Source organism: Microcebus murinus, chromosome 16 (assembly GCF_040939455.1).
Source record: "Microcebus murinus isolate Inina chromosome 16, M.murinus_Inina_mat1.0, whole genome shotgun sequence".
NCBI classification, from domain to species: domain Eukaryota; kingdom Metazoa; phylum Chordata; class Mammalia; order Primates; family Cheirogaleidae; genus Microcebus; species Microcebus murinus.
In genome coordinates, this window is record NC_134119.1 from 20,622,679 (window position 1) to 20,639,160 (window position 16,482).

Below are 16,482 nucleotides of genomic sequence, written 5' to 3' on the forward strand. Positions count from 1 at the left end.
TTGAGCAAAAAACATAACAATTTAAGTTAAATAAGAGAGAGAGAGAGAGAGAGGAGAGATAGGGAGCAATCGAGATTTATGTGGGGAACACTTCTAAACATGCCCTTTAAGTACAGTAGATTTTCCCCTGAAAACCACACCCTGTAAGTGCTGTATTTTCAGAGCTGAACAATTAACATAAGGAGCATGAGTCAGGCTTTGAACAACTCTGTGGGAACCAGAAAGCCTTTTGCTATTAGGAATGATGTAAATTCCCCAAGGCTGGAAGAAGTCCACAATGGAAGGCAGACAGGATCATAAATAACAACGATGAATACCGCGTACACCACATAAAGTACAACACCGCGACAGTGACACTCTCTTCCAATCTCACACTGGATTCAATCACTGCCCTTTATTTATTTATTTTTAAAACTCAGCTTAAAGAACACTATGTATTTTCTATGGGAACTTCAAAAACTTCTTTTAAGGAACAGAGCAGTAGGCTCTCATCCTACATTCCTCTGACAACAATGGGAGAAAATGTCCTTGGAAGAAAAGGGACAACAGAAAAGGTGACAGACTGACAGGAGGAAATGTCCTGTTCAAAAAGTGTAAAATCTGTGAGTTAGTTAAAAAAAAAAAAGAAAGAAAGAAAAGAAAAAAGAAGAAGAAAGAGAAAGGCAAGGCGGGGTCTTCTGCTTACAAATTAAAACCACATTTGGCAATTTGTTGAAGGAGGCATATTTACATTTGTATGAAGACTGGGTGGGCAGGAAAAAAAAGATTAGACTCCTTCTTCAGCCCTTGGCTGTCAGGTCTCATTAGAAATCTCTTATCCTTACATCTCCAGGGTCAATTCACTCCCTTTTGTCCCTAAATCCCAGCCTCTGGTGTCCCCCTCAGACAAGTGTTCCTGAGGAAGCAGCTATCACCTGAGAACAGCACTTCCCACAGGGGGTCGTCCTGATTACTAATGGCTGCTCACATCTGGCATCAAAATGCAATCCGAGGCTTATCCAGAGGCAAAACTCCAACACCAGGATGTATAATGTGCGCTGAGAAGGTTGCAAGCACCTCCTGGGTTTGCGTGGATGACACCACTACTTTTTAGATTCTGTCATGAATAATAATGACCCCATAGTTTTCTGCAAATACAGACAAACCCAACATATTCAAAAAGGCTACCAAAGAGTTGGCTATCCAAAGTCCAGGGTGAGCCCCCCTGGTGACTCAGGTATTTAAGACATAAATTAACCAAGAGGATCTCTTTTGGGGCTTTCATAAATGATTCTTCACAACTTGGAAGCTAGCGCTTAGCCTGGGCCAAGGAATAAAATTCTGCAAATACCATTCCCTGTTATATTTGATTCTCAGCCACTGCCCCTCCCCCCTATTTTGTTTTCATTTTTGGTTATATTTTGAGGATTTTAGATTTAAAACTTTCTACCTGTACAGAACATCATCATACTTATACATTTCTAGGGCAAAACCAAACCAAAGTAGGGCAAGGCACTGGCTTTTAGAGAAATACCCTCCCCCTTGGCAACCCAATCAGCCCACCCAGACTGCAGAGCGAGGGGTCAGCCTTTCTTCCTTCTCTGGGGATGCTCTGCAGACCTGAGATTGCACCCCAAGACTGAAGACGGCAAAGTATGTGTGCCCCGGCAGAGATTCATGAGGAAGGTCGAGCAGATGAGGGTTTGAGTGTGATGATGGGTGATATTACCCTAATGCTTTCTGGATCTAACCTGAAAAACACATTTTAAATGTCTGGACAGAAGACTATAAGGAGAGTTCCCATGAGAATGAGCTGGACAACTAAGATATGCTTCCTGCCTCTAATCAGAGAATGGGTTGATCTGAAACACAGTTAGAAATACTGGCTGACGTTCAAGTCCCCAAAGCACACTGAAATTGTGAATAAACCAAGTTGTTCACCCCACAGTGACTTACTGAATACCAGTTTTGAACAGAACACGTGGATTAAAGGGGGATCAGGACAGAAGTTGGCCTAAAACTACACAGTAAACACCTGCTCTTGAGTTTATGACAACCTCACGGAGTCTGTAAAACACAGCTGGGCTCCCAACGGCCAATGGGAAGACTGGCTGCACTGGATGTATGGAGGGAGGTTTTTGAAAATATATTCAATAGATCTGCAGGGCCCATTCCTGGAAGTTCTGAATTACAAGATCTGGGCTGGGGCTAGGAGATCTACATTTAGGTTCCCAGGTGATTCAAAAACTGCTGATATACAGAAAACACTCAGCAAGGCAGAGCAACAGATAAACATCAACTGGTATGACGAGATAGTGTTTTACAAAGTGTGGTCTGGTGACCCTAGCCATCAAAATCACTTGGGGAGCTTGTTAAAAAATGCTCTAGATTCCACCCCAGAATCCACTGCATTTGGATCTCTGTAGGGTGGGGTCGGGGCATGCACATTTTAGGCAAGCTCCCCAGTGATTCTGATACCCAGCAGGGTTAATAAACTTCCACCCTTAAGGTGCATGGAATTGATAAGTGAGATGAATCTGGCAGAATAATCCAATCAGGCAATACTAAACTCTGTGCCAGGTACTGCTTGAGGCCCTTGGGGAAAAGGAACTTGCATGCACGGAGCCTCCATTGCAACATGGGAGACAGGAAACAAACATAACGTGTCAGGTGGTGACGATGATGCTATGAGGAGAGATAAACGTGGGGTGCTGTTTTAGACATGGTGGTCAGGGAAGGCTGTGGTAGGCAACAAGGTGAGCTGGACACTGAGACCCGAGTGAAGGAGAAGCCACATGAGCACATGGGGAAGAGCATTACGGGCAGGAAGAAGAGTGAACACCAAGTCCCTGAGGACCGGGCACCCCTGGAAGGGTAGAGGACTGGAGAGCCACCCCGGGAAGGGGGTGGGGTAGCAGGTAAGAGGCATGAGCATGTGACCTGGGGGTGGCAGGGGCAGATCCTGTAGGGCTTTTGTAAGGATGGCATATTTTATTGTGAGGAAGAAGATATGGCCATGGGAGCTTCCTAGAAGAAAAGTGACTTGACACTTTCAAAAGATCACCATAGGGGTTGTAGAGGAACAAGGGTAGAAGGAGGTAGATGACTGATTAGGCCTCTGCCACAGTCCACTCAGAGATATGGGTCTTGGAGGAGGTGGCGGGGTGGTGATGGTAGTGGTGGTGGTTATACTTAAAACACATACTAAGTCTGGTGAGTGTTTTATACATAGAATACATCATTTCTGATTTGCCACATTTCAATGCTCAACAACCAAATGTGGCCAGTGACTAAAGTACTGGCCAGCACAGGTCTAAACTAGGACACTTTGGAAGAATTTTCCAATAGAGAGAGTAGAGAAATAGGACCACTCACGAATGTCACCATCAACACAGCGTGGTGAGGCAGACATTATTGCCACACCCAAGGGCTGGATGCTGCTGGAACTTGATTCAACGTGGACAGACAGCATGAGACAAATACAGACTCTACTGGGAAAATCTTGCAGCCAGCTTTCCAGCACCTGCTGGAGGCCCTGGGACATCAATATTAGCTGTGGTTGGAATTGAGGCGGCAGATCGTTGGGGCCACGGCATCAGGGTGCTGGTCACTCCGAGTGCCCTGTGGGTACACGAGCCAATCCTGGCTCATCCTGAACACATGGCCCACCCCTGTGCGTTCCTCTGATTTCCCCTCACAGCCATGGCTGGAACCATGTGGCAGGAGCTATCCCACCAAACTCTTATTTTCAAGATTGTGGAAACATCAGATACATTAATAAAGGGAGGGAAAAAAAGCTCTTCAATACTATTAAGATGTTCTCAAGGCAGTACTTAATGGATTTAGTAGTAACATGGTACTCTCAGTCTTTTTTTTTTTTTTTTTGAGGCAGAGTCTCGTTTTGTTGCCCAGGCTAGAGTGAGTGCCCTGGCGTCAGCCTAGCTCACAGCAACCTCAAACTCCTAGGCTCAAGTGATCCTACTGCCTCAGCCTCCGGAGTAGCTGGGACTACAGGCATGTGCCACCATGCCCGGCTAATTTTTTCTATATATATTAGTTGGCCAATTAATTTCTTTCTATTTATAGTAGAGACGGGGGTCTCACTCTTGCTCAGGCTGGTTTCGAACTCCTGACCTTGAGCAATCTGCCTGCCTTGGCCTCCCAGAGTGCTAGGATTACAGGTATGAGCCACCGCGCCTGGTCATCAGTCTTTATCTTTTGAGAGTTGGATCTGTTTTCTCATGGTCATGTACTGTGAATTTCTTTGGATTATGTTTTGTTCACTCCCAAATGAAAATAATTAATAACCCAACAAGAAGACTTTAAAAGTAGGCAATTCATAGAATATCGGAGGCCCTTCCTGGTTAATATAGTGAGTATCCCCAAGTGTCAGAGTATTAGAATACATGGTCTTAGGGCACATTCAAAATGTTACTATTTCTCAATTCCTCCCGATCACATCTGCTGAGAATGATACACCCAGAATTGATCTAATCAGGCTGCCACTCATAGCCTCAGAGGCAGAGGGGAAGTGGAGTCCAAGGTCTCGTGCCCATTGCTGGCTTGTCTCAGGGCCAGTTTCCCAACCCCTCATGGTTGGTTTCTCATCTGCCTTTCAGGATTGTTCGGGAAATTTAAATGCAGCGAGGTGTATGAAGCACACTTTGGAAACTGCAAAGTGTTAAACAAATTTTCTTGACCTTATTGAAAAAGAAAACCCGATGCCTTCACAAACACTAAGGGGTTTGTAAGAAGGCAAGGATGCCTTTCATTCGTGGAAAACTTACATGATTCCCAAAGTCCTTTTCCCAACATCTCATCCTGGCCTCAATGAGTACTCACCAGGTATTGTAACAACATGACAGATAAGAATGAGACCCCATAAAGACCAAATGTCTAACGCCACATATTTTGCTAGGGGCAGAACTGAGTCTAGGAGCCTCGCCCCTTGAGCAGGACTCTCTCCACTCTGCCCAGTGGCCACACTATCACTTGCCCTCACAGTCAGATGTGGAGCTGTAGGAAGAGGAGAGGACTCTGAGTCAGAAGTCCCTCCTGGTCACTACCTGGCTATGATGTTTGGACAACCAACAGTCTCTGAGCATTAGTTTCCTCATCTATAAAAAAAAGAGATAAAAATATCTCTATAATGGATAATTATTCACCTCCTGGAAACATTACTCAGATTTTATTCTGGAGAATCACAGCCTTCCTCCATTCAATGTCCATGCATTTCAGACCTTGTCTCCATACGTGACTCTAGAATTGGGCCCATGACTCAGTCCAAGCCAATCAGACTACTGAATCCATGAGCCTCAAAGATATCAAGCTGTCCTGGGAAGAGGCCTCCACTCTCTTCCTCTAGAAGAACATGGATCTGGAGCTGCCAGGACCAACCAATACATATAAGCTGAGAATGAAGACAACACAGTGAAAGCTAGAGCCAAAGATGGTGAGAAACTGAGTCTTGATGACATTCTGTATGTCTCTGAGATCAAGCTGTCCCTGAACATCTGGAATTTTCAGGGACATGGGCCAAAAACCTTCCTTTTTTGCTAAGTCTCTTTGAATTGGCCTCCCTGTCTCTTGAAAATGAAAAGGTTCCAGACTGATACAATCTCTCCTGAGGTTTTGTTGCACTGAATAAGTTATCACAGGCCTCTGCACTCTGCAAATAATTAAGGCCTGTTGCAAACAATAAAAACAGAGTAAAAGTGTAATATATTATCAGCTTATTTGGGGGGCACAGAGGAGTATTAAAGTATTAAAACTGTATTATATTTTCAATTCTTTTACTTTATTATAATAGGCAAAAAGAAAAGGTGTTTTTATACTTTAGTGACACCTCAGGATTTTTAGGAGCATCAGCATTCTGAAAGGTTCAGTTACAGAAAAGCAGCCCAAGCAGAACATGACGACAATGACCACAATCTTACATCACGAAGCAACATGGCCACTCAAAGCCATGCATCTTAAAAAATAAAGAAGTCGTCTTTCTTTCCCAAATTTCATCTCTAATACTTTCTTAAATTATTTCATAATAAGAAAATGAAAAAGGCAAAACAGGTGATAGTCATAATGGACAATTAAAAGAATGGATAGAAATATAAGTATATGTGTATTGACGCAAAGAAACTGAAGCAAAAAGGAGGTAAAATGAAAAGGAAAGCAGCACTTTATCAATTCCACTGAGACTGAAGTCATTTTCTCTAAAGATGGTAATGACCATGGACATCTGTTTTGGCGACACCATAAGCAAAGCACTTCATGTAGTGTCTACACCTGGTAAATGAGTCTGTATGAGATGCCCACGAGGCCAACGTGACCTTCCCCGTTTCAAAGATGAGGAAATTGATGCTCTATGAGGCAAGTCATCTGCCCAAATCCCACAGGTGGGGGGAAGCAAGTCTCTCCCTCCATATGTCTCTGACTCCAGGTCCCTCCTCTGAGTACCTCACTTCTCTGCCTTCCCAGAAGGGGCTGAGCCTGTAAAAGGGAAGCAGAGCCAGGCTTGTTGATGATGCTGCCTCTTGGGTTAGTAGTGGATGCTCTAGTTTTTTAACATACATATATTTTAAATTTTTCTCTTCTGAATCGATGACCATGAAACTCTTGTGTAGATCTAGGGAAGTATCAAAAAGTAGCTACAGAGACTGTGACCCTAAAAATGAAATCAGTGAAAAAAATCAGGGAAGTTATTTTGCAGGAAGTACATATATCATAGGGATTTTCCAGTTTACATTCACCTACCCTCAAGAACCTAAAAATAAATCCTGAGCAAACTTAGTCCTCACTGTCAATCTCAAGTGCCAAACAAGTATGACAGATGTGGACATTTTGAAGAATTTATAGGTCTGGACCAGCACTTAATGTTGCAGGGCTCATTGACCACTCAGAGAACTGGATGAAAGCTATTTAACTTTGACCAGGAAAACATAAAAATACACATAACTTTTTTTTTAATTTCAAGGAATTCATGAATCATAGGCTAGTAACCCCAGTTTAAAAGTAGAAGGAAAACATCTGTGAAAAATAGAGAGAAACTTAATGGAAATGACCCCTGGCAGAGTTGGGTCACCTTTGGAGGTCTGGGTAGAAAAAAAAAATCTTCCCTGACAGAGGCCTATGGCTTCAAAATGCCAATACCTGCAGGAAGGTAGCCAGCTCTTCATTCAGGGGGTGACCTCTTTCCTAACATCTCACATGGCCGAGCATGTAGGCCTGGACGGGATGGGGGAGGAGAAGGGTGGGTGAGAACGTACGTACTCCAGCCACGCAGGTGGCAGGGCCGACCAGAAGAGGGCCTGTAGTAGCCCTGGACACTGGTGGGAAAAGAGACATAAGAGCCAGAGAGAAGACGCCACAGATAAGTGTCTCATTTCACAATTCTGCTCAGAGCTGGCCCTCTGCCCAGGGATGTGGAAGGAACAGCTATTGCCATTTCCCCTGAACATAGATAGTAAGGCCCCTTGTTTCCAAAGCTCAGATCTCATGATAGTAACAGCTTTTGTTGACTAGTCTGGGAACCTCATCCCCAGTTATGACATCGTTTCCTTGGGAAAATGAGTACTGAGTTCTAAGTGATCTGTTTTCTAATGACCTTTCCAAACACAATCCACTCACGTGTTGAACTCTGTGCTATCACTGTGGGTGTTCTGATGAGTGTGTGCTTTTAGGAACTCAGGCCTGAGAAGTCTGCTGTCTCCCAACTGCTGTGTACTTTAGAGAGGTGACCGGGTCCTTCCTCCAAAGCCGTGTCTCCGTGTGCATCTACTGGTGGCTCTTGGAAATGAAAGGTGTTTAGCTGGGTGGTCTCTACTCTTCCTCCTCCTCTGGATGTTGGTTAACACTGTAGGTCACAAGTGTACACACTTAGTAGGCTTCTTTTCCCACCACTGACTGGCTGGCTAAATGGGGTGTAACACTCCAAGTTTTTGGTACTTCATTTCTTTTAACTGCAAAATGAAGCAGAGCTGGCAAGTGGAGACAACAAAAAATAAAGGCTCTGAGTTTCTTGGGAAAATAATATCTGCAGATGGATACTATCAGGTATTTTTCTCCTTTCAAGAAGGGAGGGGAAGATGTGTAACAATCTGCTAATCTGGCGATAATGGCATTTAACACGTTAACAGCCACTGGAGTGTTAACTTGCTCCAGTGTTAACCCCAGGGCCGCGTGAAGCATATATAAAATATTGTTGATGTTCTTATTGATAGAATTAATACTGACAACTTAATTCTAAAAACATGGGTTAAATAAATAGAAGTCAATACATTTTGTTTTTCTATTTATGCTTACCTTTAAATTACACTCAAAGTTTTTATTCTATTTTCATAATAAAACGCTGTAGTCCCAAGGAAATTTTTCTGATTTTTTTTTTTGTGTGTGTGGCAGTCAATGTGTTAAATGAACTCTTCTTCAGGGAAGAAGGCAAATAATGTTGATAATAATTAATATTGACAAAGTACTTTAGAGCTGTAGTCTCCAACCCCTGGTCCCTGGACTGGTAACATGAAAAATTCTCTACCATGAAACCAGTTCCTGGTGCCAGAAAGGGTGGGGACCACTGCTGTTGAGTTTTAATACTCAATTAATATTAATATTCATTATTTTAATATTCATTAATTATTTTAATATTTTATTATTCATTATTTCACTTGCTCCTTAGGAAAACTTGGCAAGGCCTGTATGGCAGGCATAATTTCTACCTTTGATTAATAAGTCAGAGGACCGATGCTCCAAGAAGCCAAATGACTTGTTCAAAGTTATCCAGTGAGTGAGGGAAGAGGCAGTGTTCAAAGCCAGGTCTTTCCATTTTAACTCTCATCCCTTTTTCACTTGTTTTTTCCCTGCCATGTTTTTCCTAATTAAAGCGATCATGTAAATAGTTATCGAAGGAAGATTACAGGTCTTTGCCACAGAAAGGTGCATGATAAGAAAAAAAGCACAAAGGATTGGAGGGCCCAGATACATCCTAATCAAACTTATCCTAACTACTTTAATTTATTTATCCTATTCTAATTAAGCAAAGAGCAGGGGGGATGGTAGGGGAGGCGTGTGGCACAAACCATCTCCTCCTTCACAAACACTGTGGGCTAACCATTGGGGGAATTTCATTATTAGGAAAGGAAACAAAACCTCAGGTTACTATAACATACAAGCAAAAGGCACGTATTCTTTTAAAAAACGATCTTGCTGGAGAAATATTTTTTATCTTCTTTGTCACAGTCTAGAAAAACTGACCAACAAAGAATATCTCCCATCTCCACAACCAGCATTTACATCAGATCATCCACCTGCCAGTCCTTGTAAGGGCAGGTGGGGATGGGGCTGCTGTAGTTTCTCTATCCAAGGAAAACCCATCCATCGCATGGGCCCTGCTGAGGATGTGACCCTAATCTATTCCTTAACTATCTGCTGACCGCGTTCCGACCCCAAGCGTTGGCCTTAGTTGACTGGAAAAGGAGAGGGTAGTCAGCTTAAGGGGGCAGTGGGCATGATGAGAATTCTCTAACACTAAACAGTAGTGTGACTTCAGAGAAGTCAATGTTTAGTGCTTAAACATTGCCCCTTGGCAGGATATCCCAATAACCCTTTTACTTAGATGATACTACAGTGAGGACCTTGTCTATACGAGGTATGTCAGCAGAACCTTGACAGCTATTTTCACAGCTTGGCCATAACTCAAAAGAAGAGTAAAAACAGAGAACCCAAATATCTCAGTGGCATCAGTGAAGTCCTGCTGCTAAGGGGCAAAAGGAAAGCCTGGTCCCTAGAGATGCCTCATTGTCATGTGTGCCCTGATAGTGAGGCCCATTAGTATAGGCAGATGGAACTTGCCTGTCCCTTTATTAGCACGATACTGGGTCAATATAGAAAATAAAAAGGGCTCTGCATTGCAAACTCAATTCCATAAAAATATAAGAAAATATAAATATTTATCTAATTTTGACAAATATAACACCAAGATCATCAAATGCAGAAATCATTGTGGAAAAACAAATCTGAGGATCTATAAGCATAAGTAATGAATCTTACCAAACAGCAATGACATACAATTGAAAGGTAAATGATAAACTCACTAAGAGTTACTTTTCTTACTATAGAAGAAGTATTTATATAGTAAGGAGTTTGTGACATACAAAAGCATCAATAGAAAAATGGACACAAACATATAATTCACAAATAAGGTCCTAGTAAAAATAAATACACACTGACCTCCGTTTATTACGTATGAACTAGAGAGAGATACAGACTGATCATTAACAGAGATTTATCTTTGGGTTGGGAGTTGATAGTAATTTTTATCTTCTTTGTCAATATTTGGATTGACTTAAAATTTTTTTTTGTACAATGAACATGTACAAGTTTGGTAATCAGTTTTTAAGTGAAAACTAAGTTCAGACGTTATGGAAAATGTGAAATATGGAAACAGCCTCTCCCCTTTCAGGGAACTTTTCCTAGTGCTGCAGGAATCTCTTCTTGATAGTTTTCATGTAATTTACCACTAGCGTTGTCTAGGAAATACAGTAAGAAATAAAAAGAATGGATTTTTAAAGTCTATGATATATTATGTTAAACCTAGAAAAGTTACCTGCTACTTATTTAAAATTTTTAATACAAAAAATAGAGAATTCTCTTTTTTTGAATAATGATTTGTACTTATATAAAAGTCCCTTACGAAAGTTAAAGAATTCCGTCATCAAGGCACAAATGACAATGCATAGTCAAATTGTTAAGCAGTTTATTTTTTCTGTTCTAAAAAATATAAGGCCTCAAATGTTTCCTTTATAATAATTTCTATTTATCTTTTCTAAGATAAAAAAGCTTTTGGGATAGAGTTATATTTTATCACAATTTTTAAATCTACAAGTAAAGTTCTCTTTTGTGCCAAATCATTTTGTAGTTTTTATTTAGCTACATTTTCATCTGCTTCCTCTGATAGAAATCCCATGTGAGCAAAGATTTTTGAGATAATCTGATACCCTGCCTTGAGTGAGAAAGCCTTGAGTGAGAGGAGGGCTAAAGCCCAGTGAGGCTGGATTATGCACAGCTGAGGCATACAACAGCAATGCTAAAAATAGCCCAGCCTACGGCGTTGCTTTAGACTCATTTTCCCTTCAATTTTAAATTCATATTCCAGAAGGAGAATCTTTAACACTAAACAGTAGTGCTTAATTTAGTGCTTAAATACTGTCTCTTGGCAGGATGTCCTAAGTAATCCTTTGACATAGATGATGCTACAGTGAGAACCTAGCCTTGGGTGGCTGGGGTATGTCTGCAGAACCTTGACAGCTATTTTCATAGCTTGATCATGACTCAAATGAAGCGTAAGGCAGAGAACCTAAATATCTTAATGTGTATATCCACTTTTAAACAGCACTAGCTCTACAGGTCATTTTTTAATTCCCAAAAGGATCACAGACATTGACACATTAGGTTCAAAAGCAAGAAAGTCTAGAATTTTGAGCTTTTCTTCTGAATGGCAGAAAGGGTCCAATGGAACCACTAAAGATATAGGTACAGAATGGAAACATTTTTAGGAAAACTGAGAGCCCTATCTGAATTACATTTTTAGGTCACCAGGATACCCTTCAATTGCTCTGGTCTGCCAGACTGTAAGCTCCTTGAGGGCAGAAGCATTTCCTTATTTTGTTTTTGTTTTTTTTGTTGTTGTTTTGTTTGTTTTCCCCAGTGCCTACCAGAGTTCCTAGCACAAAGCCAGCACTCAGAGAATTATGTTGAAATGTGATGGTAAGAACAGATGGGAAGGGTGGTCTCCAGAGAGTGGAAGGAGTGGCTATAACCAACACACAATGAAATAGTAGCTTTGTGCTGACCCTGAAATGTCCCAGATATATACAGAGTTCTATGCTTATTTATACAACTTTAATAAAGAAATAACAGAAATAATAAATAATTTTAAATTTCCCAAAGGCTCCAAGGCTTTACATTTGAGAAAGAAAACAGTTTCTATGCAGGGACTTGGGTTTGTAAATAAGAAAATATTGTTGGAATGAAATATAACTCAGTACAATAAAAATTTACTTCATGTTCTTCATATTTCTAAGGCAAAAAGGTAAGTTTAAAAGTTCTCTAAAAGACTACTCAGCTCTGTATCTAGCAATAGGTCAAAAAACTGAGGCTACAAGGGTTTTGAGATTTCTTATGAGAAACTCTAGTAAGAAAAATACAATGACTCATTTCATAATAATGCCCTTTCTTCCCAAAGTACACATCACAGTTCCCACATCCCTAGCACATGGGCACTCCGTATAGAGCGATTGCAACACGGAGGATCTCCCTGTACCAAAATCCCTGCATGGACAAGAGAAATGCCAACAGAGATGTCCCTGGCACTTCGGTGGTGAGGGGCCACGTGGCTGCACTCGCCCTGCCCTGCCAGGGAGGGGAATACTCCCTTTGTACTGTCTGATCTGGAGCAGCGGTTCTTTTGTACAGCCACCTTTAAGAACCGGGGAGCTAAGCACAGCTGCCTTGCTTGTCTACAAGGCTGAAAGAGTCCCTTGGCAAAGCTGTTGTGAACACATGCTCCCAGATTTCCTAACAAATTGTCACTTAGACTCTGAGGATCCAAAAGGGGGGAGAAAAAAGATGAAGGAAAGGGAATCCGAGCTCTTTAAGGCTATAACAAGAGTAAGACGTGTAGGCTGCCGCTTGGGTACTAGCTCGCTACCCTGTCACTTCTGTGGTCACAGAAGAACGAGTTAAATAAACAGTTATAGGAAAATAACCAAAGTTTATTGCCAAAAAATTATCTCCAATAAGAGCTACTCAGGAAGTCAATTTCCCAGACCTTGCCCAGTCAGATGTTCCTTGAGAATCTCTATCAAGAGAAAATGAGATGGATCCTGCCCTTTGGCAAGTATCAATGTAAACTGATCTGATAAAAAAATTCAAGGCTTGAAGAAGTTTAAGGAATATTTATGGGAGCCTGGCATCACCGGCTTTTGGGCATTTGAAGTACACAGCCAGGAGTCAGAATGTCTTCTCTAGGGCAGAAGGCAGTTCTGGAAGGGAAGGATTGTTTATTGATCCTTAAATAGCTGAGACAGGCGGACTCTGCAGAGGTCAAATATCAATGAGGATTAAGCTCCAAGACACTTCTGGTGGAAGGACGGTGTAGTTGGCTTGATGGGCAATTTGCGGGAGAGGGACCTTTACTTGACCTGTATCTTTCATTGTTTCTAGCGACAGCAAGCCCGAGGAAGTGGTGGGCTGGAGGCCTGGGGAGGAGGGGAGGCACAGTGGTAAGCAGGCTCGGCAGAAGGGCACACAGGACTGTCTGTATCCAGCGATGAGGCTGTGCTGGGCTTTGGCTGACTTGTGTGTGTGTGTGGGAAAGTATATGTGTGAAGAGATCATCAGGGGTGGAGAAAAAGTGTAACTGAGAAGACACAGACTGACCACAACTAAAGAGAATCACTTGAAATAATAAAAGAGCCTTGTGATGTGAATGACATTTTTCTTATAAGCTAATGTAGTTAACTCTGATAGTATTATTGCCAAGTATCAGAACATTTTAAAGATAAGGAAACTGAACTCATGTAAAAGGCTCAGACTGGTCAATTTTTCAGAATGAAAATTCTCAATGTGTAGGAAGTCTTCCAGATTATAGGATTTATATGACAGCAGCTATAGAAAACTTACATCTGTATAAATACCAGGGCCCCTAAGGGGGATAATATTTCACTTGTATTGAGATGTTTTAATTCCCCCTTAATAATTTAAGATACTAAGTATTAATATTACATATCAGATATGAGATCTAATTTCTTCTATAGTCCATCTGAAAGCAATAATACTTTCTGCTTTAGTTAATTGTTGTTTTCTTAAACCATAGATCAATTTCTTCTTTGCTCTGAGAATAAGTTAAGCCATATTATATTTTAGTTGTATGCCAACGGCATTACCACTTTAGTGTTTACTAATTTACTAAGATAACTCAACATCCCAGAAATATTTCAAAGGATAAACTTCTAATACATTTCACCAAATTTGCTTCACGTATTTCATTTAATGTGTATACTAGGAGTTTTACTGAGGGATGAAGAGAAAATAGGAGGGACATGCTTTTCTGCTCCAAACGAAGGCATCTACATTTAAACATAAGTTCTCAGCTCTTTACTTTTCCTGGGTCTCTGTTCGCCCTTATGGTCTGTGAAACACTCTTCTTATGTATTTATTTAAGATGAGATAAGAACCTGGCTTTAGACTATGTGGGCCAAATTTCAGATTTCATATGGATTAAAAAATAATAAACATGAGGGGTAATCTAATATTCCCATAAATTATTTTAGAAGCATAATAATCATGTCATACTTCATGGCCGGGTTAATGTCTGCTGGATTTTTGTTTTTAACTGTTTGCTAAAGATTCAAGTCATATGTCCAAAAATATATTTTTAAAAAGTTTATGTAGAAGTTCAGGCAGATTGGACTGTGACACACATACACACAAGAAGGCTCTCTCATGTGTACACGTTAAGCTTAAAAGACAAAGCTGTAAGTAGCAACATGCTGAGTAAGTTTTCTTTATCTATTTGTCTGAATAGAGAACTCCAATGAAACAGAAACTGGCCCTGGTGGGCTCAAGACTTAGCATGAGAAAAGAGAGAAAGAGACAGGGAGAGAGAGAGAACCCTAATCAGCTATGAAATAATACACTGGGGAGAAGTACTGATCTCATGAAAATGTCAGTGATTCACCATGGAATAAAATTCAAAAGCCACTGACCCCAATGAAAGCTTCCAGTGGAAACATGCGGATTTTGCTTTATTTCATTTAAAGACTGTTTCATTTCATTTAAACACTAACATAAGCACCATCAGTCTTTGTGGTGTGTTGCTTTCTTATTTAAAATTGATATAAAAAAGATACTGCTAATTAAACTAAATATTTGAGGGGTCTTCAGGGAAAAAAATGTAAGAATTAATCAATATTGCCAGGCAAAATAGGACATTTTTTGTTCCCTTAAAACATGCACTGAGCATTCAACTATCGGATGAGAACAGCAGATGATTCTTTTTTCTATTTTTTATAGAAACTAAGTATTTAAACAGATTTATTTGTTTATAGAACTTTTTTTTATACGCACCAGTTCTTCATTCTGACTTGCCAAACGATCATGGCTGAATGCAAGCTGACTTACACAGACCACAAATCTGTCAGGGAATACCTGGATTTCTGTATAAATGAAAAAAACCAAGTTAGGAAAGACATAAAAAAACTATGAACACAGAAATGCTTGGTCCCAGATTTTTGCTCATTTTAACTTATGATAATATGCATGTATATGTAAGACAAACATCTCTTCCCCTCCCGTCCTCTCAATGTTTGTCATCAATAGGGTAGGGTGAGCACAAATCTCCAGGGAGAGCTGAAGAGGCTGCAAATTGGTCCACCTGAGCCCCTGGCCCATTACACCACATGAACCCCCAGGCAGGGGCTGTACAGCCTTCCTTCTGTGTCAGTTTGCTATGTTCTGTTTAGAACTCTTATTTGGGAAATAGGATTAATGTCTTCCAGTAAGTGTGAGGACTTACAGAGCAAGAGGAAGAATATTAGGTAAAATCTAAAAATGTGACCCATCAACATTTTTACTAGTTAGTTTACTTATCATCTCCCTGGCCAGCTGGTCTCAGAAAGGTCCCCTATATTGGAGGGCAAACTCCCAATATGAATCAGGCTATGCAAAGAGCAGCTTCTCTTAGGAATGAATGACCAAACTACTAAGGAAATGGTTAAATAGGCAATAGTAAAGATGATATAACCACACCATAGTCACAGTAATCTATTATTGCAGCTTCTTAAAACAAACCACTAACTTCCTGGTGGGGAAGACTGAATGAATCACTGCACTGGACTCCTCAACATTCAAGGAAAGGAATACAAAATGGTAATGCCATCTGGATCTTTCCTTCTCTCACCTGTGCATCCATCCATCTACTCGTTCACCAGCCTCCACCTACCCCTGGAGTGATGTTTAGCTGGTGCTAATAGTGTACATTCTGGGTGGATGGGGAGGTGGCTCTTCTCCCTTCTTTATACTTGGTTTTGCTCGAATGTTTTTATAATACACACTTATCCTATATTTGTAATGGAAATAAAGTCATTTTTATAAAAGAGAAAGCTTCCTTCTTAGCTGAGACCAATTTTTGAAAAGAGGGATATTATGAGTCAGGTAAATGAAGCCTTTTGCATACATTGCACAAGATGGCAATGACTGAGGTAGTAACATATCTCTATCTGATGCACCACTTGGAAGCCAAGCATGACATTGTCAATTATGCAGACACATGATTTAAATAGAGTTAGCACCGTAGACTACTTGGCTAGGTTAAATTATACCAAAAGGCCTAATGAGTTGCTCCAGTAACAGCTTTCTCCATACTCCTTGGACTACTGCTGTCTCCCTATTCCAATTCATCCTACTCAACGAAGCAGGTTAACACCCTAAAAAAGGGCTTCACTCAAAAGCCTA

The 16,482-nt window shown here is 40.8% G+C and overlaps 1 protein-coding gene across 1 annotated transcript in view; it reads right to left on the bottom strand.

Moving 5' to 3' along the window:
• Positions 1-16,482, bottom strand: part of SLX4IP (SLX4 interacting protein) — a 186,357-nt gene that overhangs the window by 13,047 nt on the left and 156,828 nt on the right. The window contains 1 exon segment of the mRNA XM_076010924.1: positions 15,097-15,185. Within this exon segment, the coding sequence (XP_075867039.1) occupies positions 15,097-15,185 (89 nt within the window).